This window comes from Rhineura floridana, chromosome 3 (assembly GCF_030035675.1).
Source record: "Rhineura floridana isolate rRhiFlo1 chromosome 3, rRhiFlo1.hap2, whole genome shotgun sequence".
Lineage (NCBI taxonomy): Eukaryota > Metazoa > Chordata > Lepidosauria > Squamata > Rhineuridae > Rhineura > Rhineura floridana.
Window position 1 is genome coordinate 207,226,587 of NC_084482.1, and position 23,808 is coordinate 207,250,394.

At 47.2% G+C, this 23,808-nt stretch overlaps 1 protein-coding gene and 1 pseudogene across 3 annotated transcripts; both read right to left on the reverse strand.

Moving 5' to 3' along the window:
* Positions 1-5,333: 5,333 nt before the first annotated feature.
* LOC133381335 (zinc finger protein ZFP2-like) lies at positions 5,334-23,198 on the reverse strand. 3 transcript variants are annotated; one of them, XM_061620327.1, is made up of 4 exons: positions 22,821-23,198; positions 12,414-13,240; positions 11,432-11,543; positions 5,334-6,929 (listed from the first exon to the last, which is right to left on the reverse strand). In XM_061620327.1, the coding sequence occupies exons 2-4, from the start codon at positions 13,083-13,085 to the stop codon at positions 5,500-5,502; spliced, it is 2,214 nt and encodes a 737-aa protein (XP_061476311.1). In that variant the 5' UTR covers positions 13,086-13,240; positions 22,821-23,198; the 3' UTR covers positions 5,334-5,499. The 3 variants fall into 3 exon arrangements, with proteins under 3 accessions (XP_061476311.1, XP_061476310.1, XP_061476309.1); XM_061620326.1 differs by having other exon boundaries at positions 5,334-6,932; positions 12,414-13,124; positions 22,821-23,197; XM_061620325.1 differs by having other exon boundaries at positions 5,334-6,932; positions 22,821-23,197.
* Positions 20,575-20,683, reverse strand: LOC133382593 (5S ribosomal RNA; annotated as a pseudogene).
* Positions 23,199-23,808: the final 610 nt, after the last annotated feature.

Sequence of the window (23,808 nt, forward strand, 5' to 3'; positions counted from 1 at the left end):
GAAGGAAGGAAGGAAGGAAGGAAGGAGAGCTGCACCGGATGGATTTCTGCCTGCCAGGCAGTTAATGAAGGGCACAGCAAAAACCCTGTCCATTTTTAAAAGGAGAGGTGGTCCTTGACATAGCGAGACTCTATCTTACATCCCACCCACAGATTTTTCTAGGAATCGAGTGGGCCCTCTTACAGTAGCCCATCAAAGTCTGATTCTGGTTCTTCGTGCCTTGTTCTTTCTTTCTCTTTCCCTGGCAGAGAGATCCCTGAGCAGTGGAAGTGTCTCCCTATCGCTATCACTTTCATGCTACCCCTGATGGGTTTCTGCCTGCTACAAGCTGTTAAGGGAGTACAGGAGCTCAGCCATTTTTGTTTCGAGTAGTAATGCTATGTCTTAGTCATCTAGGATTACTACCCATTTTTTTCTCCTGCAAAGGCCACTATACCTTTAAGAGGTGTGTGACAGGAGGAAACCCAACAGGTGAAGCTTTGCACCTACACTGATTGGCAGCAGTTCTCCGGGATTTCAGGCAGGACTCTCTTCCAGCCCTACCTGGAGATGCGATTGGGGATTGAACCTGGAACCTTCTGTGTGCAAAGCAGATGCTCTATTACTGAGCTACAACCCTTCATTGAATAAACCCAGAAAATATACACTGTCCACAGTAGATAACATAACTACTAAAAGCTAACAGCAGCAAGATTTCAAAGTTGACTTCAAAGGTTCGGCGTGACCACCACAGAAAATGCATTTTGCCCCGATTGTCGCCAGATGGATTTGTGCAGGCTGTGGGGCAGCGAGAAGGCATGCAGTGCTCACCTGGGTTTGCTTTGCTTCAGAAAGGAGGCTTACTTGTGGTGTTTTGTAATGTTTGTGTTTATTTACAAATATACAGGTTGAGCATAGATGGAGGCTCATGGATTAACGCTCGGAAGTCTGCTGCTGCTCACATCACGTCTGCCAGAGGAACGGCCTACACTTATGAGGCTTCCAAGGCAGGCCAACAAAAACTCCCTTCCCAGTCTGTTTGTTTATTAATATACGGTCACAGACCCATTCAAATAAAATAGTCAATAAAACGTCAGAATAGTTAAGATACGGAAATATCACAGTACAACATAAAAGAAATAGCAGCTAAAAGAGAAGAATCCTCTTGCGACTCCTTTGGGCAGAGAAGAGGAACTTAGCCACTGACTCTGTTGTAGACTTATTAACATCAGCTAGGAAATATTTCAAAAACCAGACCAATGGCCTGCCAGGAAAGTTCCTCATAACTGGGCCAAGTCACTGCCATTCACCACCAGTCACTGCCATTAACTATGTTGCTAAAATGATGGCAACAGGAATGCTTCTTAAAATAAATTTAAAAATAAAATAGGTCACATCATTTATTAAGAACATGTCTACGCAGCGCCTTCATCCAAATATGGAATCCTGCAAGTGTACATAAACATTCAGATATCGATACACTCTTCAAAACAATCAAAATTCAAAACAATATGAAAGCTGAGAAGCGAGAAACCAAAAACTGACATATTTCAGCGCTAATTGAAAGATAATTAAAAAAAAAACACTGGACGTCAAAGGGAACCCACCACAAGGGACATAGGAAGCTGCTTTATGCAGAGTCGGACCATTGGTCCATCTAGCTCAGTAATGTCTACACTGACTGGCAGCAGGCCTTCAGATTCTCAGCCCTACCTGGAGATGCCATTGGAGATTGAACTTGAGACCTTCTGCATACAAGGCAGATGCTCTGCCACTCAGCTGCGGCCCTTCCCCGAATGTGTGCTGAACATCAAATGGCTGCACCCACGGCAGATGACACGTAAGTGGGATGTCTTCTTGGCGACGTTGCCATTTGCCAATCGCCGTGGGACTTTTGTTATGGAAGACGCCTGTGCGTGAATTTGTTTTATGTGGGGAGATCGGTGCACCACGATCAACACACAATCTCGACAGAAAAAGGCTTTGATCCAATGGCATGGGTACCATGATGGTTGGAGGTCCTTTATCTGCTGCAGCCTTCATCCGCCTTCACAGCCGTTGTAACATACACATTGTTATCCTCCGCCTGTTCTGCCATTGAGGACTTTCTTGGATCGTTCTATGTCTGGTTCCTCTCCGTTGACCTTACCGCCGTGGGTGACCCTGCTGGGAGTACATGACTCCTGACAACGGCATCGGTCACAGGGTTCATTGGAACACGCAAGCCCACTCGCCACTACAAGGTGACGATCCAGCGAGGGGAAGTGGGATGTACAGGTAACAAAAAAGGCACTACTTCTGGCCAGGTGATGATATGTCAGTTGCAATTCCACTTTTAGCTTATCATGGAAAGTACAGCTGGTACAGCACAGTGGGAAGGACAGCCTGGCTGGGAGTCCAGAGTCTGTGAGTTCAAAGCCCTGCTCGTGTCTCCTGAGTGTAAAGGGCCAGCTAAAGATCACCCCACAGTGAGTGGCTCAGGGGTTACCTGCCCTGCCACCTGTGCAGCCGTGGGCAAGCTGCAGAGCCCCAAGGAGCCCAGTTGCCCCCCAGCTGGCAATTGCGGCAAAAGAAGGGGCTGTCTTGTGCAGCTGTGGCAAGCTGAGCAGGCCCTAGCCACCTGGGGAGGACTAGCCTCAGAGGGAGGCAATGGGAAACCCCCTCTGAACACTGCTTACCATGAACACCCTATTCATAGGGTCGCCATAAATCGGGATCGACTTGAAGGCAGTCCATTTCTACAATGATTGGATAGTGCAAGGAACCACTCACCTGGGAGCAGCTACTATTTGTTCTCTGTACAACAGAGGTGTTGAATCTCAAGTCAAGGAGGCAGAATGTGGCCCTCTGGACCTCTCTATTTGGCTCTTGGTACACTCCCCCAGATCACACCCTGCCTCTGCACCCTCCTTGAGTACTTTTGCCTGGCTGGAATTTGTTCCTGAACTGTGAGAACGCCTCTTGCTTGCCTAGACCGACAAAAGAAGGTCCTTAGTTCACGTATGGACTTTGCTCCCACAAGAGGCAGTGATGGCCACCGACTTGGACAGCTTTAAAAGAGGATTAAGCAATTATGTGGAGGACAAGGCTATCAGTGGCTGCTAGCCATGGTGGACGTGCTCTGTTTCCATCCTCAGGGGCCGTTTGCTGAATGTCATCAGAGGCTGGATGTCAGTTCCTGGGGATCACAAGTGGGGAGAGTGGCCTTGTGCTGAGGTCCTGCTTGCGGGCTTCTCATTGGGGCATCTGGCTGGCCACTGCGAGAACAGGATGCTGGACTAGATGGGCTGCCTTTGGCCTGATCCAGCAGGCTCATCTTAGGTGCTTATGGATGGAGAGATGCGAAGTGTGTGTGTGGAATAAGGACAGGTGAATCTCAGTTTCCTTGTCTCATTTTTCCAGTCTTAAGTGCAGATCTCCACATTTCTGTATCAGTTTGTCTATTCTTTTGTTGAAGGTCCTCCTGAAAGTTCATCAGCATTTTTCTTAGCCAACTAAGTTTAACTCAGAGTAGACCCATTGAAATGTACCTACATCAGTCATATCTATTAACTTAGTGAGAGCCAGTGTGGCGTAGTGATTAGAGCAGCCTTTCCCAACCAGCGTGCCTCCAGATGTTGTTGGACCACAACTCCCATCTTCCTGACCATTGGCAATGCTGGCTGAGGCTGATGGGAGTTGTGGTCGAACAACATCTGGAGGCACACTGGTTGGGAAAGGCTGGATTAGAGTGTTGGACTACGACCTGGGAGCAGGGTTTGAATCCCCACCCAGCCATGAAGCTCACTGGGTGACCTTGGGCCAGTCACTGCCTCTCAGCCTCAGAGGAAGTCAATGGTAAACCCCCTCTGAATACTGCTTACCATGAAAACCCTATTCATAGGGTCGCCATAAGTCGGAATCGACTTGAAGGCACTCCATTTCCATCCATTAACTTCGTGGGTCTGCTGGTAGGAGTAGCATTGGATACAGCCCATTTGTAATGCAATTTTTGCCTAATATACATGTTTTGCAAAGCAATTTCCCCCAATCTAATGCATTTTTGTTATGTTCACTAATTTTTATGCACTTTACCCTAGTATATTTTTGCACACTTTACTCGGCTGAAGAACCGCACTGCACAACTCACGGGTGTGAATTTCGAAGTATGGCTGCGTTCTAGTCCACATACTGTTTTGGAAAGTGTGAATTTGATAGATTTTCCTTTAAATGTGAACTGAATCAAATTTCTCTTCCATCCCTAGTGTTGAAAGCTCTTACTTTTTGCCAGGTTGGAATGCAACCTACCGTGAAAATCACATCCACTGCTCTGCTCATTTTTACATCTGGCCCCACCCATCAGTGGCACGCGGCCCCAGAAGGTTTCCCATGGAGAAATGCGACATTCTCCAAAAAATGGCTCTTTTATACCTAGCCAAGGGGGAAGGTTTAAAAATGGCTCTCGCATTCCAGAACAGTTTCTGGTCATTTCGTAGTCATTGTGGGGCCATCTAAATAGTGATCAACTACCCTCTTTTAACAAAAGAGGTATCTGTTGATAACAATCAGCGAATCTCTCAGAGAATACCCCAAGTTAGGCCTGCCCAAACTGGTCAGTGACCAAAGAATTCTGATTAAATGGGGGGGGAGATATGGAATGGTATGGAGTATCCAGGGAATGGTTATGGCTAAAGCATTGGTGGTGGGAGCACTTCATGCTGCAATATTTTGTGGCAGGTCGTGACTTCATGGTTGACTTCTGTTGATAGATCCTTAGAAAGCTACCTTATTCTGAGTCAGACCATTGGTCCATCAGCTCTCTGAGGTTTTGGGCAGGGGGCTCTTCCATTCCTTCCTGGAGATGGCAGGGATTGAACTTGGGACCTTCTGCATGCAAAGTAGATGCTCTAATCACTGAGCTATGGCCCTTCTCCTCCTGAGCTTCATCTCCTTTTAAAATCATCTAAAGCCTGTGACCACTACTACATTTTGTGGTAATGAAGTCCGTAAGCGAATTATTCATTTTGACATGCGCTATACTCAACAGGAAGCAATAAAAGGGAGAAAGCTTTCAATTAAAGCTACAGCAGCCCTGAAAAGGCCTCAGTATGCTTTGCATGCCAACATTGGACAAATATCATATTTTAATAGTTGGATTGGTTTTATGGGCTGCCCAGTGAACTTATATTATGGAGTGGCTATATAAATTTACCTGTTAATTATAATGCTACAATTGCTTTTTAATTTCTTCTTTTAATCATCACAATTTGGGTCTGGAGGAAAAAACATGGGAGGACAACACAGAAGATACTGGAATGTAGTGGGTTGGCAGTGGGACCATTTGGATGTTCTGTAAGAAATGAGAAGACAAAATATGGCAATTCCATACAGCTCTTGCTGTTTATTTCTTTAAATGGGTCTCAGACTGCTGCAATATTTGCATGCTTATTTCTAGCACTAGAAGCAACTATTCAAACAGAAACTTTACATTTCTTGTGAAATCCTAGGCATGTTCTATAGTGTTCTACATTCTAAACATTATCAATTTCTTTCTAAATGCATTCTTTGGTGAGTAACAAGGTTTGAGCTGTTAAGGAAGCTTTTCCCACAGTCCAAGCATTTGAATGGTCTCTCCCCTGTGTGGATTCTCTCATGCGCCATAAGGCAGGTACGCCCACGGAACGTTTTCGGACATACTGAGCAGTTATATGGCCGTTCTCCTGTGTGGACTCTCTGATGTGTGACAAGGTGTGCTTTATAACTGAACGCTTTCCCACATTCCAAGCATTTAAATGGCCTCTCCCCCGTGTGGACCCTCTTGTGTGTACTAAGGCGTGAGCTAACACTAAAGCTTTTTCCACACTCAAGACATTTGTATGGCTTCTCACCCGTGTGGATTCTCTCATGACTAACAACCTCGGAGCTGCGGCAGAACCTTTTACCACAGAAGGAGCATTTGTATGGCTTGTCTCCCGCATGGGCTCTCTCGTGGATGATGAGGTCTGTGCTTGAACAAAACCTTTTCCCACACTCCCAACACTGGAACGGCCTCTCCCCTGTATGGATTTTCTGATGTTTCTTAAGGCGCGAGCTCACGCTGAAGCTTTTCCCACATTCAGAGCATTTGTACTGCCTCTCCCCCAAGTGCATCTTCTGGTGGTTAACAAGGTCCCGTCTTTGGCAGAAGCTCTTGCTGCATTCGGAACACTGGTACGGTTTGTCTCCCTTATGGGTCCTATAGTGAGCAAAAAGGACTGAGGGGTCACTAAAGCTCAGCCCACAGACTGAGCACTGGCAAGGTTTTTCCCCTGTATGGATTCTCTGGTGGATCATCAAGCTGGCTTTCTGGCAGAATCTCATCCCACAGCCTAAGCATTCATATGGCTTTTCGCCTGTGTGTGTCCTGTAATGCCTCTTGAGGGCTGAGCTGACTGTGAAGCTCTTCCCACAATGTGAACATTGGTGCGGCTTCTCCCCTGTGTGGGTCCTCTTGTGAGCACTGAGGCTGGAGCTCACGCTGAAGCTCTTCCCACAGTCTGAACATTGATACGGCTTCTCCCCTGTGTGGGTTCTCTCATGTGCAATGAGGCCTGATCTCACACCAAAGCTTTTTCCGCAGGCCAAACATTTATACCGTTTCTCCACCATGTTGGTTCCCTGAGGTCTGTTAAGGCTCAGACTCATAGGGAAAGCCTGCCCATACTCAGAGCTTGTCTCACCATTCTGACCCTTTTGGATGACCCATTCAGCTGTGGACTCTCCAAGGTCACTCATATAAGGAGCAAGATCATTGGCAATTTTCTCCAGGTGAGTTTCTTGCCCCCGTAGCAGGTTCTGTTGGATCTGAGGGGCTTCTGTCTGCTCACAACACTGGGCAAGAACTTTCTCTGCAATTCCTGAGGCCGTTTCTGCATGCTGAGATCTTTCTGGCTGTAAATCTTCTACCAGTACCTTCACCGTTCGCCTTCCCTCTGCTGAAACGAATATAACCTTGTTACATCAAGCAAGTTTAGAGTTTGCACAAATGTATTTATTTATTGAAAATATTTCTATTCTCTTACTTCAGTCACAAGGTATCTCACAGCAACTTATGAGGGAGCCCAAGGCAAGCATTCTCTATGGGGAGTTTTCAGACCAGATTTTGTGTCCCGGGGGTGGGGGGAGGAGGAAAGGGGAGCAATCCGATGGCAGATCTGGGAACACTTGCTCCTAGTGCCTGCTAGCCTTTTCTCTCAAAAGCCTCTGGGAGCAATCCTCTGATGAGAGCTTCTTGGTAGGAAAAAAAAAAGCATTTCCCCCTAGAATCCTTCATCAGAGATTTTATTTATTTATTATTTGATTTATATTCCGCCCTTCCTCCCAGCAGGAGCCCAGGGTGGCACACAGAAGCGCTAAAAACACTTTAACACATCATAAAAACAGACTTTAAAATACATTAAAACAAAACAATGTTAACAACATTTTTTTAAAAAAAGCTTTAAAAACATCTTTTAAAAACGGTTAAAAACATTATTAAAAAAACATATTAACAAGCAATTCTAACACAGATGTAGACTGGGATAGGTCTCGGCTTGTTGAAAGAGGAAAGCCTTCAAAAGGCGCTGAAAAGATAGCAGAGATGGCACCTGCCTAATATTCAAAGGGAGGGAATTCCACAGGGTAGGTGCCGCCACACTAAAGGTCCACTTCCTATGTTGTGCAGAACGGACCTCCTGATAAGATGGTATCTGCAGGAGGCCCTCACCTGCAGAGCGCAGTGATCGACTGGGCATATAAGGGGTAAGACGGTCTTTCAGGTATCCTGGTCCTGAGCTGTATAGGGCTTTGTACACCAAAACTAGAACCTTGAATTTGAGATGTCATGATCCGGCAGTGATCATGACACAGAGTTGAAGGCAGCAGAGTCTCCAGGTAAAGGAGCTGGACCAGGGTCAGGGCTCTGAGCCTGTCATTTTACTGTATTACAATTTGAATTCTATGGAGTGTAAATTGTAATGCAATAAAATACAATATAAGAAATACAAGCAGCAAGAAAAATTAACTTAAAAACCATACAGCTTCGAGCACAACAAGTTACAATTGCTACAAAGGAGAAAAAAATCATTAAGCGATCCGCCAAGACCATCAGTCCTTTTCAAGTGGTCCGCAGGGGGAAAAAGTTTGGGAAGCACTGCTCTAGACGATTCAGCTGTCATCCTGGCTTCTGCCGCACAGCAGATCCACATAAAATGTTTCAGCCCATCATCCTTCCCTCTAACAGCAAACGCAGAGCTTGGAAAAGTTACTTTTTTTGAACTACAACTGTCATCAGCCCAATCCAGTGGCCATGCTGGCTGGGGCTGATGGGAGTTGTAGTTCAAAAAAGTAACTTTTCCAAGCTCTGACAAACATAGGTGGAGAGTGCCAACAAAAGATGGCGAGAAATGAGAAGGTAGCATCAGCACGCTCAGAGGAACTGCAAGGCTTGCAGAAGCACATCAAAATGCAGGAGGGGGAAAAGAGAAAACCCAGCCCTCCAAACAGCCCAATGGAGACCGAGCATGCTCAGTAGCCACAGGATGCTGAGCATCAATTGGAAGAGAAAAATGGAACAGCTCTAGCCTCCTGGCTGGCCCTGGGGCTATGGGAGGGTGTTCTGTGGACTCCTCTCAGTCAGGCTCCTTCATCCGGAGACTCTGCCGCCTCTGGAACTACGTTGTGATCACTGCTGGGTCATGAAAACTCTGATGAAGGATTCTAGGGGGAAATGCAATTTTTTCCCTACCAAGAAGCCCTCATCAGAGGTTTGCTCCCAGGGGCTTTGGGAAGCAAGAACAAGCAGGCGCTAGGAGCAGGTCCCCTGGTCATGCCCACTTGAACACTTCACTCAGCAGAACAGGCACTGTTGCAGGTGCCACATAACGCTCATTCCGCACTCGTAAGGAATCGTTCTTTCAGCACCTCCTCTTTGGAACTCCCTGCCGGCTGACATCAGGCAGGCGCCTCTGCTGTATTCCTGTCAGGGCCTGCTCAAAGCTTTTTTGTTTAGGCAAGTTTGGGAAGCCCTGATCTAAAGATTAGGGACTGGGGGGGGGGGAGAAATTCAATTTGCATTTAATGGTGAAGCTATCAAATTCACACTTTCCGACAGATACCAGATAGCCCACTTTTCTGTGTTACCACTGTTAGCTCTGGCCATGATGTGCGTATGGCAAACAAAGTGGCCAACGTTGTTAGGTGGGATAGAGTTTGCCATTGGATGTTCTGTACACGGCTGGCGTCTAAGGAGAGAGCATATGCTGGGGAGGGGGGATTGGCTTCAGTTCGCATTTAAAGGCGGGCCTCCCAAATTCATACTTTCCAAAGCAACATGTGAGCTGAAACACAGGCATCGTCCAAACTTATTTCTTCAAATTTCACAGTGCAGCTCTCCAGCCAAGTAATGTGTACACATTCACAGCAGTGCAGTATGCATAAAAATGCACGTTAGTGGAAATAACCTAAAATGCATTATATTAGGTAAACAAATACATATTAGGGAAAATATGCTTTGCAGAAACGTCATCAGTCAATATTGCTTAAAAATGTGTGTATTAGGGGCAGGATTGATAGACAAATGGTCAAGGTATACTAAATCTCTTTGAATGAGTTCAAATCTCTGATGAACTGCATCCTCTAGGACCTAAAGTATTGAAGTAACTGGCTGAAGAACTCTCGGAACCACTGTTTGTTATTTTTGTGAAGTCGTGGCGGATGGGTAAAGTGTCGGATGACTGGAGGAGGGCTAATTTTGTCCCCATCTTCAAAAAGGGCAAAAAGGAGGAACCTGGGAACTACAGACCAGTCAGCCTGACATCAGTCCCTGGGAAAATTCTGGAGCAGATTATAAAGCGATCAATCTTGAAAACAATGCAGTGATTACTAGGGACCAACATGGATTCATCAAGAACAAATCCTGCCAGACTAATCTTATCTCATTTTTTGATCAGGTAACCTCCCTTATAGACTGTGGGAATGCTGTGGACGTAATATATCTTGACTTCAGCAAAGCTTTTGACAAAGTGCCCCATGATATTCTGATTAGCAAGCTAGCTAAATGTGGGCTGGATGGAACAACTATCAGGTGGATCCACAGCTGGCTACAGAATCGTACTCAAAGAGTGCTTATCAATGGTCCCTTCTCAAACTGGGGGTAGGTAGGGAGCGGGGTACCACAGGGCTCAGTCCTGTGCTTAGTGCTCTTCAAGATTGTTATTAATGACTTGGATGAGGAGGTGCACGGAATGTTTATCAAATTTACAGGTGATACAAAAGTAGGCGGGACAGCTAATACCTTGAAAGACAGAAACAAAATTCAAAGGATCTTGAAAGGTTGGAGCATGGGTTGAAAACAACAATGAAATTTAAAGGGATAAGTGTAAAGTTCTACACCTAGGAAAAAGAAACCAAATGCACAGTTACAAGATGGGGGATACTTGGCTCAGCAATACTACATGGAAGAAGGATCTTGGGATTGTTGTTGATCACAAGCTGAATATGAGCTAACAGTGTGATATGGCTGCAAAAAAGGCAAGTGCTATTTTAGGCTGCATTAACAGAATTATAGTTTTCAAATCAGTATTGGTTTCCCTCTATTCAACACCGGTTAGGCCTCATCTTGAGTACTGTGTCCACTTCTGGACACCACACTTTAAGAAGGATGCGGACCAACTGGAACAGGTTCAGAGGAGGGCAACAAGGATGATCATGGGACTGGAAACAAATGCCTATAAGGACAGACTGAAAGAAATGGGCATGTTTAGCCTTGAGAAGTGGAGACTGAGGAGAGATATGATAGCACTCTTCAAGTACTTGAAGGGTTGCCACACAGAGGTGGGCCGGGATCTCTTCTTGATTGTCCCAGAGTGCAGGACACAGAATAATGGGCTCAAGTAACAGGAAGCCAGATTTCGACTGGACATTAGGAAAAACCTCCTAACTGTTAGAGCGGTATGACCATGGACCCAATTACTTAGGGAGGTGGTGGGCTCTCCAACACTGGGTGCCTTCAAGAGGCAGGTGGACAGCCACCTGTCAGGTATGCTTTAACTGGGATACCTGCATTGAGCAGGGGGTTGGACTCGATGGCCTCATAGGCCCCTTCCAATTCTGTGATTCTATGATATTAGGAGAAATTTGCACTAAAATGCTCATGAATTTTCATGAGGACTTTTATAAAAACAACAAACTCATGTGGAAATGTGGGGAACTGAACTGAAGATTGAAACAATGAGAAACAGAGAGGAAGCAAGAATGGACAGATGTGCCCATCCCTGCAAAAGGTTCAGATTTCACCAGCTCTTTACTCGGACACACCGCATACAGGGATTGGGGAGCCCAGTCCTTATTTGGAAAAGCCCCTTATTTGGGGAGCCTAGTCCTGATGCTTATTGAGACGGGAGACTCCATGACTCACAGAGGCACATCCAAGAACGGAGGCAAGAGCCCTCCTTACCTCCCATGCCATCATCCTCGCCAGCCTCCTGCTTGACAAAAGAGGCCTCCAGCCCCATTTCTGATGGAACCTGATCTTCCTCGGCAGGGTTCACTTCCTCCTCTGGGAACAGCTAAAAGATTATGGTGCAGGAACACGTCAGCAGTGGTCACCTTTAGGGAGCAGCACATTTGGCCCCCTTAGATTCCCTCACTGAACCCAGCACAGACTCCTTGCCTTTGCAGTTCTCTATGGTCTTGTCCCAACCCTTCACTTTCCACTCTTCTATCTCTATCAACCCCAGTCGATAGCCTTTGATCCCCCAGAGCCCTTTCCTCCTTCGTTCTCCCTTCCACGTGGAACTGCCTCCTTGAATGTGTATGTGGTGCCACCTCCCTCCCGCCCTTCAACTCTCTCCTCAAAACCCACCTGGTCTGCAGGGTCTTTGGCTTATTCTCCCCTTTGCAGCACAATCCCCAAAGCGTGCTTATTTGAAAGTAAGCCCCACTCTTGAAGCTCACTCTCACACACTCACACTCTCACACTCTCTCACACTCTCTCACAGAGAGAGAGAGAGAGAGAGAGAGAGAGAGAGAGAGAGAGAGAGAGAGAGAGAGAGAGAGACGGAATGCCTCTTCCTTTCATGAAGGAAAGAATGCCTCTTCTAACACCATCTCTCTCTCTCATGCGCATACACATACACTGCCACACATGCACAAAGAGGATGGAATGCCTCTTTCTTTCACAAAGGAGAGAATGCCTCTTCTAACACCATCTAACACATATTCTCTCTCTCTCTCTCTCTCTCTCTCTCTCTCATGCGCATACACACACATGCCCACACACACACACACACACACACACACAGAGGATGGAATGCCTCTTTCTTTCACACAGGAGAGAATGCCTCTTCTAACACCCTGTCATTGGAAGAAAATCTTACTTCTTGTCCAATGAATGGATCCCTGGCCCACCCAGGATTATCCAGATGGGACCTTCTCACCTGACCCTTCCGCCTCTTGGCCTTTTGTCGCTTCTGCAGGAAATCCTCAACCAGGGCCACCGCCTGGAAGCAGTTACCTGGGCTATATTCTCTCACCCAGCTCTGGATCTCTAGCGGCAAGATCGCCAGGTATTGCTCCAGGATCAGCAGCTCCAGGATCTGCTCTTTCGTGCGTCGCTCTGGCTTCAGCCACTGACAGCAAAGATGGCGAAGCCGCCTGCAAGCCTCTCGGGGCCCCTCAGCCTCCTGGTAAAGGAACTCCCTGAAGCGTTGACGCTGTGCTTCCCGTCTTAGGAAGCCCTTCCCTGGTGCTTCTGCCTCCATATCCCCACTGGCTTCTGCTCTGCAGATCTGTGGAGATTCCTTGCGGAGGGTTGGGGGGAACTGAATCACCCCTGCATGTTCAGGGTGCAAGCTGTTGCTAACTGCTCCCTTGAAGGAGGCCAGGGATCCAGTTTCTTCATCCCATGACTTGAGCAGATACCGGTGCGCTGGATTCCACTGCATGAGTTGCCCCTGGATCTTCTTTGGCTCTTTCTCCCACAGCCAAGGCAGCTCCTTCTCTTTCTCCTTTATGGTTCTCTGTAGAGAGTTGTGCATCGAGATTTTGCCAGGGTCTCCCAAGACATTTCTTCTTCTTCCTCGGAGGCCCTCAGGAAACTTCTGCTCCATTTTCCGTCTGGGTTGCGGCAGGGCTGGATCTAGTTTGGTCTGGAAAGGAGGAGCAAAAAATGTCTTTCCCACCGCTACCACCACTCTCGCTCTGCAGGGTTTTTAGCAGGAGGAGCCCATGGCGCTGAAGATGCTTGTTTAAAGATGGCTCAGGTCTATCAGGAAAGTGAGATAGGAGATGGAGAGAGGCCTGTTACAAAGAGCTACAGATCAACAATGAGTTTGTGATGTCATACAGAACTCTCCCTTAAGGTAGTTCTATTAAAAAGGAGGAAGGATCTACTACTATTTCTGATGTCCAAGCTGAGAGTGCCGTTGCTTACACAGCCAAAGACGGCACCATCCACACACAGGAAGGTGGTATCGGCAGGCTTGGGGGAACCCCAACGTTTGCAGATTTTTTTTTTTTTTTTAAAAACCTGATAGGGGGAGGAGAACCCACATCCCAATGAAGATTGAGCATGCTCTGTGGCCATGGGATGCTGACTGGCTATTGGGAGGGGGAATGGAAAACCGGGGAGATGGAATGGGAGTATCCTAAAAAAGGGCATAACTGGCCAGAACCCTGAGAAGGAGCCCTTGATGTTACAATATTTGGTTCCCGGTCCCAGTTGTCTAACAACACTGTTTCTGTTGCTGGAGGTTTACCTCTGAGCACCAGTTGCTGAGGAGTAACACTGGGAACATTGGAAAATGTCTTATACCAATTTGGACTATTTGGGGGAGTGGGGAGTGAATGGAATGGAGTAGCCTGGGAATGGGCATGGCTAGAGCCTGGATAGTGAGAGCAGTTCACACTGAAACATTTTGGGGCCAGGTCTTGAGTCTTGACTTATCATGGCTGATTTCTGATGATAGATCCATAGGAAGCTGCTTTATACCGAGTCAGAGCATTGGTCAACACTGACTGGCAACAGGGTTTCAGGCAGGGGACATTCCCAGCCCTACCTGGAGATTGCAAGGATTGAACCTGGGACTTTCTGCATTCAGAGCAGGCCCTCTCCCTCTGAGCTACAGCCCTTCATCAGCAGGAACAACAGTGGGAGAGGCCTCTTGCACTCATGCCCTGCTTGTGGGCTTCTCAAGCCTATTGGCTTGGGAACAGTGGGAAGCAGGAGGGTCCCTTGGCAGGCCTGGCGCCAGTGGGTGGGCAGGTTGGGCACTGGCCAAGGGCCCCTACAGCTTACAGGGGCCCCTGCGGTTGAGGCTGGGTGGTGCTAGCATTGATCTAAGCTTAATGGACAATATAAAAACTGACAAATCACCGGGCCCGGATGGCATCCACCCGAGAGTTCTCAAAGAACTCAAAGGTGAAATTGCTGATCTGCTAACTAAAATATGTAACTTGTCCCTCGGGTCCTCCTCCGTGCCTGAGGACTGGAAAGTGGCAAATGTAATGCCAATCTTCAAAAAGGGATCCAGAGGGGATCCCAGAAATTACAGGCCAGTTAGCTTAACTTCTGTCCCTGGAAAACTGGTAGAAAGTATTATTAAAGCTAGATTAACTAAGCACATAGAAGAACAAGCCTTGCTGAAGCAGAGCCAGCATGGCTTCTGCAAGGGAAAGTCCTGTCTCAGTAACCTATTAGAATTCTTTGAGAGTGTCAACAAGCATATAGATAGAGGTGATCCAGTGGACATAGTGTACTTAGACTTTCAAAAAGCGTTTGACAAGGTACCTCACCAAAGGCTTCTGAGGAAGCTTAGCAGTCATGGAATAAGAGGAGAGGTCCTCTTGTGGATAAGGAATTGGTTAAGAAGCAGAAAGCAGAGAGTAGGAATAAACGGACAGTTCTCCCAATGGAGGGCTGTAGAAAGTGGAGTCCCTCAAGGATCGGTATTGGGACCTGTACTTTTCAACTTGTTCATTAATGACCTAGAATTAGGAGTGAGCAGTGAAGTGGCCAAGTTTGCTGACGACACTAAATTGTTCAGGGTTGTTAAAACAAAAAGGGATTGCGAAGAGCTCCAAAAAGATCTCTCCAAACTGAGTGAATGGGCGGAAAAATGGCAAATGCAATTCAATATAAAGAAGTGTAAAATTATGCATATTGGAGCAAAAAATCTTAATTTCACATATACGCTCATGGGGTCTGAACTGGCGGTGACCGACCAGGAGAGAGACCTCGGGGTTGTGGTGGACAGCACGATGAAAATGTCGACCCAGTGTGCGGCAGCTGTGAAAAAGGCAAATTCCATGCTAGGGATAATTAGGAAAGGTATTGAAAATAAAACAGCCGATATCATAATGCCATTGTATAAATCTATGGTGCGGCCACATTTGGAATACTGTGTACAGTTCTGGTTGCCTCATCTCAGAAAGGATATTATAGAGTTGGAAAAGGTTCAGAAGAGGGCAACCAGAATGATCAAGGGGATGGAGCGACTCCCTTACGAGGAAAGGTTGCAGCATTTGGGGCTTTTTAGTTTAGAGAAAAGGCGGGTCAGAGGAGACATGATAGAAGTGTATAAAATTATGCATGGCATTGAGAAAGTGGATAGAGAAAAGTTCTTCTCCCTCTCTCATAATACTAGAACTCGTGGACATTCAAAGAAGCTGAATGTTGGAAGATTCAGGACAGACAAAAGGAAGTACTTCTTTACTCAGCGCATAGTTAAACTATGGAATTTGCTCCCACAAGATGCAGTAATGGCCACCAGCTTGGATGGCTTTAAAAGAAGATTAGACAAATTCATGGAGGACAGGGCTATCAATGGCTACTAGCCATGATGGCTGTGCTCTGCCACCCTAGTCAGAGGCAGCATGCTTCTGAAAACCAGTTGCCGGAAGCCTCAGGAGGAGAGAGTGTTCTTGCACTTGGGTCCTGCTTGCAGGCTTCCCCCGGGCACCTGGTTGGCCACTGTGAGAACAGGATGCTGGACTAGATGGGCCACTGGCCTGATCCAGCAGGCTCTTCTTATGTTCTTATGTTCTTATCTGTGCTAGCATTGGGCACCGTGAGCCAATGCTGGCATGGATCGTGGAGTGGGAGCCACCTTCCTGGGCAACCCCTACCCCCTGCTGCCGGCACAGGCTTGCCACACTGCTTCCTGCGTTGCTGCATTTCCACATCAGAGTGTGTATGCTTGCTAGCACCCAGAATGGCAGCAGGGGCATAAACACCCCCCCACCACCATCTTGAGTGATGGCAGGAGTGCACACACATTGTGCTAACATGCTGACATGGTTGAGGCTATTTAAGCCCGTGGTGGTGGTGGTAGTTCCACTGCATCGCTGCCACCTTTGGGGTCTGCTGCAGTCTGGCGCTGGTCCCTTGTCAGGGCTTGTCCCTTGGCAGGCCTCTCATTTAGTTCTTAGGCCTTATAAGTGAATGGAGCAAGATGTCCATTTAAAAAATGCTATGTGGGAGGTGGCAAGCCATCTTCCTGACATGTTTTATTTCTGTTTGTGGATTTTTATTCTTCCAGGGTCTTTCTTTCTTTCAATGAGGGAAAGAACCACAATGTGGGGAAAATGGAGACTAAAAGGCCTCTGGGCTGTAGTTGGGGACTGACATAGTTGGGTGTCCGATTTCCTGCCTCTTGAGAAAAACTGTGGGATGGTTGCTAGGCAGCAGGATTAAGTTAATGGCATTTCAGTTCAGATGGGCCCACTCAGGGGTTAGCATTGCCAGCTGAGCAAGAGATAGACACCCCACTAATGCTAAAATGAATATTTGGGGGGGAGAGGTTAAAAAGGCAGCACAGAAACAGTTTAAATAAAGTTTGCACTTATTTCCCCCGTTTTCTGAAAAAGGAGCTCAAGATGACATACTTAATTCTCCCTTTCCCCATTTTATCCTCATAACAGCCCTGCAAGGTAGACCAGGCTGAGAGCCAGTGAATGGCCCAAGCTCACCCAGGGAGCTTCATGTCTGGGTGGGGTCTTAGTCCAACACTCTAACCACTACACCACACAATTTGGCTTCTAGCAACTCTTTTAAATCTAATTTAAGAACTTTTATGTCATGAGCAGCTTACAAAAGACAATGAAACTGTAAAGCAAATGTTTAAAATAACAAATTAAACAATCCAATTACAACAATGCACCTTAAAATGTAGCCTCAGGATTCATCTTTGCAAGATTTTACCTGCCAAGCTTACTTGTGTGTACGGCCAATTCAGGTTGCTCAACTATAGTTGATTGGGAGGTCTTGCGGAACAAACTCGCTTTCCCCCAAAGCCTGGACTTTTTGAGAACTTTTTGGGAAAATGCATTGGTTAAGTGTGGCATGACACTTGCTTTGACACAGGGCTGTCTAACCTCCCTGCAAACACATCAGGATGAATGCTCATTAATTAGTCAATGTTATCTAATCTCCCTGCAAACACATCAGAATGAATGCTCAATAAACAGGCTGTCTGGAAGTGACCCTGTAGACTTTATTGAGCATTCATTCTGCTTTGTGTGGAGGGAGGTTATACAACAATGAGCAGTCATCCTGCATTCATCCTGATTTGCTGGTAGGATGTTTACCCTTCTTCCCATTAATCATTTGTTCATCTCACTTTTCAGTGTATTACCTTGTCATATTCCTAGCGACAAGAAGTCTGCTTTTTTAAAAAGCGGATTTATTGTGCTTGGGTGACAGAGCGCTTCGACTCGCTTTAATCACACAAATGTAAATTTCCCAGTGTGTGCTCAGATCCCTCCTGCAAAACACTGAGTCTGGAGGTGATGCCACCGGGCCGCAAGCAAATAGCAGCAGGTGTGCCTGCTGAAGAACACCTTCATCTCCAGAGATGTTTTGCAGCAAACCCACTTGGATTTGGTTTGGCTTGCGCACACTATTTCAGAGAGAGAAAAGATGCACCCACATACCCCCCCCCAAGATTATGGAACCCTACAGGGAAGATGCCAGGATTTGGGACAACGCTGCAAATAAGCCCATCTTGCCTGCTGTTAAGACCAGCTGCATAAGCAACCCCCTCATCCCAATTCCTTTGCATTTAGAGCTGCAAGACAGAGGGGAGGGGTGGGTCTTACCTCCCCTCCTGTTTCCTCCGAAATCCTCCTCAGTTCTTAGCCTCTCCTGCTTTGCAAGTTCATCTACCTTCTTCCTGGAGCAGCATCGCTCCTCTCATCTGTGCAAGGCTCCCTCACCTTTCAGGCGTCCAACTCCAAATGTTCCTCTATGGCTGATCATGCAAGGAGATTCAAGTGTAATTCAATCTCCCTCTCCTCCCTCCCTCCTTCCTTAAACACTACAGCTCTTCACACTCCTGTTCACATTTTCCTTGGCTTCTCTAGGAATCAGAGCTTTGTCCATTTAACCCTGAGAAGCTCACTGTGGAAAAGCAAGGGGGGGGGGGAAGGGCTCCATTACACTCTCTCCCCCAGGAACATTTCTTTATACTCTTTCTATAAGACATTTCTATACCGCTGAATCATTTGCATTCCAATGCAGCGTTCGTCCATACATTTTAATTGCTTTAATGCCTGATCCCCGCCCTTTTTCTTTAACATGGGGTGAGGAACCTTTTTCACCAAGGGCCGCATTCCCATCTGGGGTCCCTTCCGGGGGCCAGAGGCAACAGTGGATGGAGCACTGAATGTTATTCTTTTTTAAAACTTTTGTATAGTAGACTAGTTTACTCCCTCCCTCCCTCCCTATCTAAGGGGCAGAGCAGCTGCTTTGCACGCAGAAGGTCCTGGGTTCAATTCCCAATGGCATCTCCAGGTAGGGCTGGGCATGTCCTCTGCCTGAAACCTTGGAGAGCTGCTGCCAGTCAGTGTTGACCAATAGCGAACTAGTTGGACCAATGGTCTGGCTGTCTGGAGAAGGCAGCTTCCTCTGTCCCTATAGAAGGGCCCAGTCTAGCCAGGCAAGGAAGGTGCAAAGCAGGGCTGCTGCAGAGTGAAGATGATTTAGCTGAGAAGGTACAACCTGGCCTATCCGGTTGCTATTACCTAGGAATCTCAGCAGCGGTGGCTGGTGGCTCTTTGTCCGCTGGGCAGCGGAATCCGCTCCGGGTTTTAGTCTGAACTTTCAAGGAGCAAGCACTACGGACAGCTCCTTGGAAGTTCAGGGCTAAAACGCAGAGCCAATTCCACTGACATGGAGCCACCAGCCGCCACTGACTCTCAGCATTTCACCATTTGCAGAGCAATCTGAACCACAGCCAGGCCGTAATGAGGCAAGGCGTGACGGCGTTGAAGCCACAACCTGGTTAGTCATGCTGTTCCGGGTGGCCGGGGGCATCCTCAACACCCTGCTCACTGCACTGTGTCAGTCGGGAGGTGCCACAGTAGTGATCAGGCCCAGGTCAAGCCCAGCTGTCAGACCCCTACTCTGGGTCTGGTCTCGTAACGGATCTCTCACCCTGGCCCCAGCACAGGTCTCTCACGATCCCACTACTAGGCACCACCACCTGACACTCTGTAATGCAATACTGCCCTGAGACTGTGCCTTAGTCTCCTCCACAGATTGCTACGTAGTGTCTGGGTGCACTTACAGGCCACAACCCCCCTGTATCTTTCTGCCTTTAAAGATTACAGCCCTGGGTTGCTTTGGATACCTGCTGCTGTTACATTATCCCTTCACCGCTGCCACCATTGATACCGTTCCCAGCTTTGGTATTTGGTCTGCCCACCCTTCTGGTCTGTAATATCCCAGCCAAGGATCAGGCGTTAAACCAAAACTATTTATTTAATAACACAAGGAATAAACAAGATTACTTTAAGTTCAGTCAACATGTATGTGGTTACATATAATAGTTTTTCTCTTTATACATCTTAGTCCTAAAACCTGCCTCACTACCCGCCTAAACACAAATCCACCCCTCCAAAACCCAGAACCAACAACCAACCAACAACTCTCCAACTGTCATCTTCTCATTTATACCTTCAACCACCCAGACACTCAGCCAATCACAGCTCAGCATTCTTCAACATTCCAACCCATGTACTCCCTCCTCTCACGCACTCTACTTACCACATTTACCCTACAAAACCGACACTTACCATAATTACTGTACAACATTTATGGGGCATCACACCAACATCTTCTTGAGATGATAGTGGGGCCAGATTGGGATCCAATGGATTACGGACTGGCTCAACCCCTCCTATTTTGGGGCTTTTAGCAAGCTCTTTCTCCTCATCCACACTTTTGATGGAGGCCAGCAGAGGATAGAGCTATCAATGGCTATTAGCCACAGCAGCTATGCTCTCCCTCCACTGTCGGAAGCAGTATGTCTCTGAATACCAGTTGCTGGAAATCACAGTTGGGGAGAACGCTGTTCCACTTGGGTCCTGCTTGGGGGCTTTCCAAAAGCATCTAGTTGGCCACTATGTGCTAGTTAGACAAGATGGGCAACTGGCCTGATTCCAGCAGGCATTTCTTAAATTCTTATGATTATTGTTGTTATATGCCTTCAAGTCGATTACGACTTATGGCAACCCTATGAATCTTTTTTTTAAATATATATATTCCTAGGGTTTTCATCTTAAGAGGTATTCAGAGGTGGTTTCTATTGCCTTTCTCTAGGCTTATGGCACCCGGTATTCCCTGGTGGTCTCCCATCCAAGTACTAACCAGGCCTGACCCTGCTTAGCTTCCAAGATCAGACGTGTTCAGGGTAGTGTGGCTGTAGGCCTTATGATTACAGCAGGTTTCAAATGCCTTTTGGAAAGCTCACAAGCAAAACATTCCCCTGTCAGTGGCTCCATGTCAGTGGGGCAGTGGAATCTGCTCCAGGTTTTACTCTAAACTAAAGCTGTACTTGAAAGAGCAGTCCTTGAAAGTTCGGACTAAAACTCAGAGGGAATTCTACTGCCGAACTGACTCGCAGCCACCAGTCCTTGCCTGTTGCGCTGCCCTAGACAGGGATTCAGAGGCATGGCACCACTGATCCTGGAGGCAGATAGCCATTAATAGCCTTGCCCTCCTCCTCCGTAAATTTGCCTAATCCTCGTTTAAAGCCATCCAAAATGGCGGCCATCATTACATCTTGGTTGCTTGCACCTGATAGTTTAGGGTGGATTCATGCATGCAGGTTTTTCACAGTGCCCCCCCCATCTGCACTAAAGCAGTATCATGCCACTTTCAACAGTTCTGGCTTCCCTCCAAGGATCCTGTAGTTTGTGAAGGATACTAAGAGGAGACCCTTATTCCCTCACTACAGTTATCAGAGTTCCCTGGGAAGAGGGATTGATTGTTAGAGAGAGCCAGTGGGGTGTAGTGGTTAGAGTGTTGGACTAGGACCTGGGAGACCAAGGCTTGAATCCCCACTCAGCCATAAAGCTTCCTGAATGATCTTGGGCCACTCACTGCCTCTCAGCCTAACCTACCTCACAGGGATATTGTGGGGGTTAAACGAGGAGGGGGAGAACCATGTATGCCTCCTTGAGCTGCTTGGACGAAAGGTGGGCTATAAATGCAATAAATAAACAAACCACTCTGGAAATTGTAGCTCTGTGAAGGGAATAGGAGATCTCCTAACAACTCTCATCACCCTTAACACACTACACTTTTCATGGAGAAAAAGGCTGTCAGCGGCTACTAGCCATGATGGCTATGCTGTGCCTCCGCAGATGGAGGCAGCATGCTTTCAAATACCAGTTGCTGAAAACTGCAGGAGGGGATAGTCTTTTCACTCAGGTCTTGCTTGTGGGCTTCCAACGGCCATCTGGTTGGCCACTATGAGAATAGGATGCTGGACTAGATGGGCCATTGGCCTCATCTAGCAGGGCTCCTCTTATGTTCTTAAGCTATGACTGTTTAAAGTGGTATGATACTGCCTTAGATGTGTGGCGCTGGTGGGACCAGTGCCCACAAATGTCATCCTTATCAAAATGCCATCCCATCTTCCCCCCCTCCATTTAATCTCTGGGTTTTTCTTCTTTTTATCAGATTTTCTGCAGAAATGGTGAATCCGGATTAAAGGTGAAAATAATATGGGGCAGATTTTTTATGAGAAGGATGTTACGTGGGTGCTGCTATAAGACTTGCATGCAGACGCAGCCCCGAGTCCACAACAATCTGCCTTGCAGAAGCAGCAGATACTTCGCCAGGTTCACACCATCCATCCATCCAATGCGCCTTTGAAACCCGTGACTTCCCTCAATGGATCATGGGAACTGTATTGTTCTTGGAAACTGTAGTTTGCTGGGAATTTGTAACACGGCAAGGGGAAAACCACACTTCCCAGGATTCTTTGGGGGAAGTCATGTGCTTCAAATGTGTGTTAGATGTGCTTTAAGTTCAATACCCAAAACAAATAAAAGAGTGTTTTATTGGGGAAGGGCTGTAGCTCAGTGGTACAGCAGAAGGTCCCAGGTTCAAACCCCAGCATCTCCAGGTAGGGCTGGGATTGACTCCTTGCTTCAAGCCCTGGACAGCTGCTGCCAGTCAGTGTCGATAGTACTGAGCTAGATGGACCACTGGTCTGAATCAGTATAAGGCAGCTTTCTATGTTCCTGTTAATCAACAACTACTATAAAAACTAATATTTTTTGTTGGGGCTGGACTCCAGTGCCCTCATACTGTTCTCCATGGGATCATCTCTAAATCTCAGTGTTTCTCTAAATCATCATCACCACCATCATTTATATCCCACCTTTCTCCCAGAACTGGGACTCGAGGCAACTTACACAAATGAAAACAAATACAGTTAAAAACATGTAAATAAAACATACAGAACTTATAGTTCAAATGCAATCAAACTAAGCTTAAAACTAAAACCATTTAAAACATAGCGATTAAAACACACACACACACACAAAATACAAACCAGTAAAAACAGCCCCGTTAAATAGTTCTTGCAGTCCGTTCACAAAAGCCTGTCGGAACAGGAAAGTCCGCCGACTGAAGGCCAGCAGGGAGGGAGCCAGTCTAACCTCCCCAAGAAGGCAGTTCCAGAGCCGGGGGGCAACCACCGAGAAGGCTTTTCCCCCGTGTTTCCACCAGACGTGCCTGTGAGGGTGTCAGGACCCATAGAAGGGTCTCTCTCATTGATCTCCGTATTAAAACAAAACTACGGTTCCCAGAAGCCCTTGCGAGCCCAAGCGCTGTTACCAAACCCGCTTTTCTTCGTGCAAAAACCAGCAAAGTTTTTGGCGGCGTGGACTTTTGCAAGGCACAAGCAGGACGGACCCCCCCTCCCCGCCCCCCAATAAGGATCGCAGTTGCAAATCAGACAGAAAGAAGACTCCATCCCTGCCTCCGTTATTTCCTTGCACCAGAGGAGGGCACCGAGAGCAGACGCCTAGAAAGGAGCCCCAGGAGTTAGGCTAGCCTCTTCCTGCTCTGTCTCCTCCCCTGGAAACTGAGTCTTATGAAGGGACTTTTTTCCGCCCTTCTCCTCCTCCACCTTCTCCTCTTTTCAGCTCCGGGAGCGGCTGCAGATTTGGGGTGTCTGTGGAGGGGGAAAAAATCCGATCCCCTTTGGAAAGGAATCTGGGTAAGTGGGATCTATAGAGGAGTAGGAGGAAGAGGGGACACGATTCTTACCGAGGGGAGAAAGCAAGAGATCTACATGCGATGAGAGAAAGAGAGAGACTGCCACTCTTAGCTCTGGAGGTGAGAGAGTTTTCTCCCTTCTTTCTCTATCCAAAGTCATGAGGAAGGGGAGGATCCTGGCTGCATAGTCTCCAAAGCAGAGACCGCTGTGTTTTCCCCTCTCTCCGAGGTGGGCGGAAAATTGGATCGGTTTGTTCAGTACAGTTAGACTGCGGTCCTCGCCCCCGTCCCTGGGAAGAAGACCCATTGATTTCAGTAGG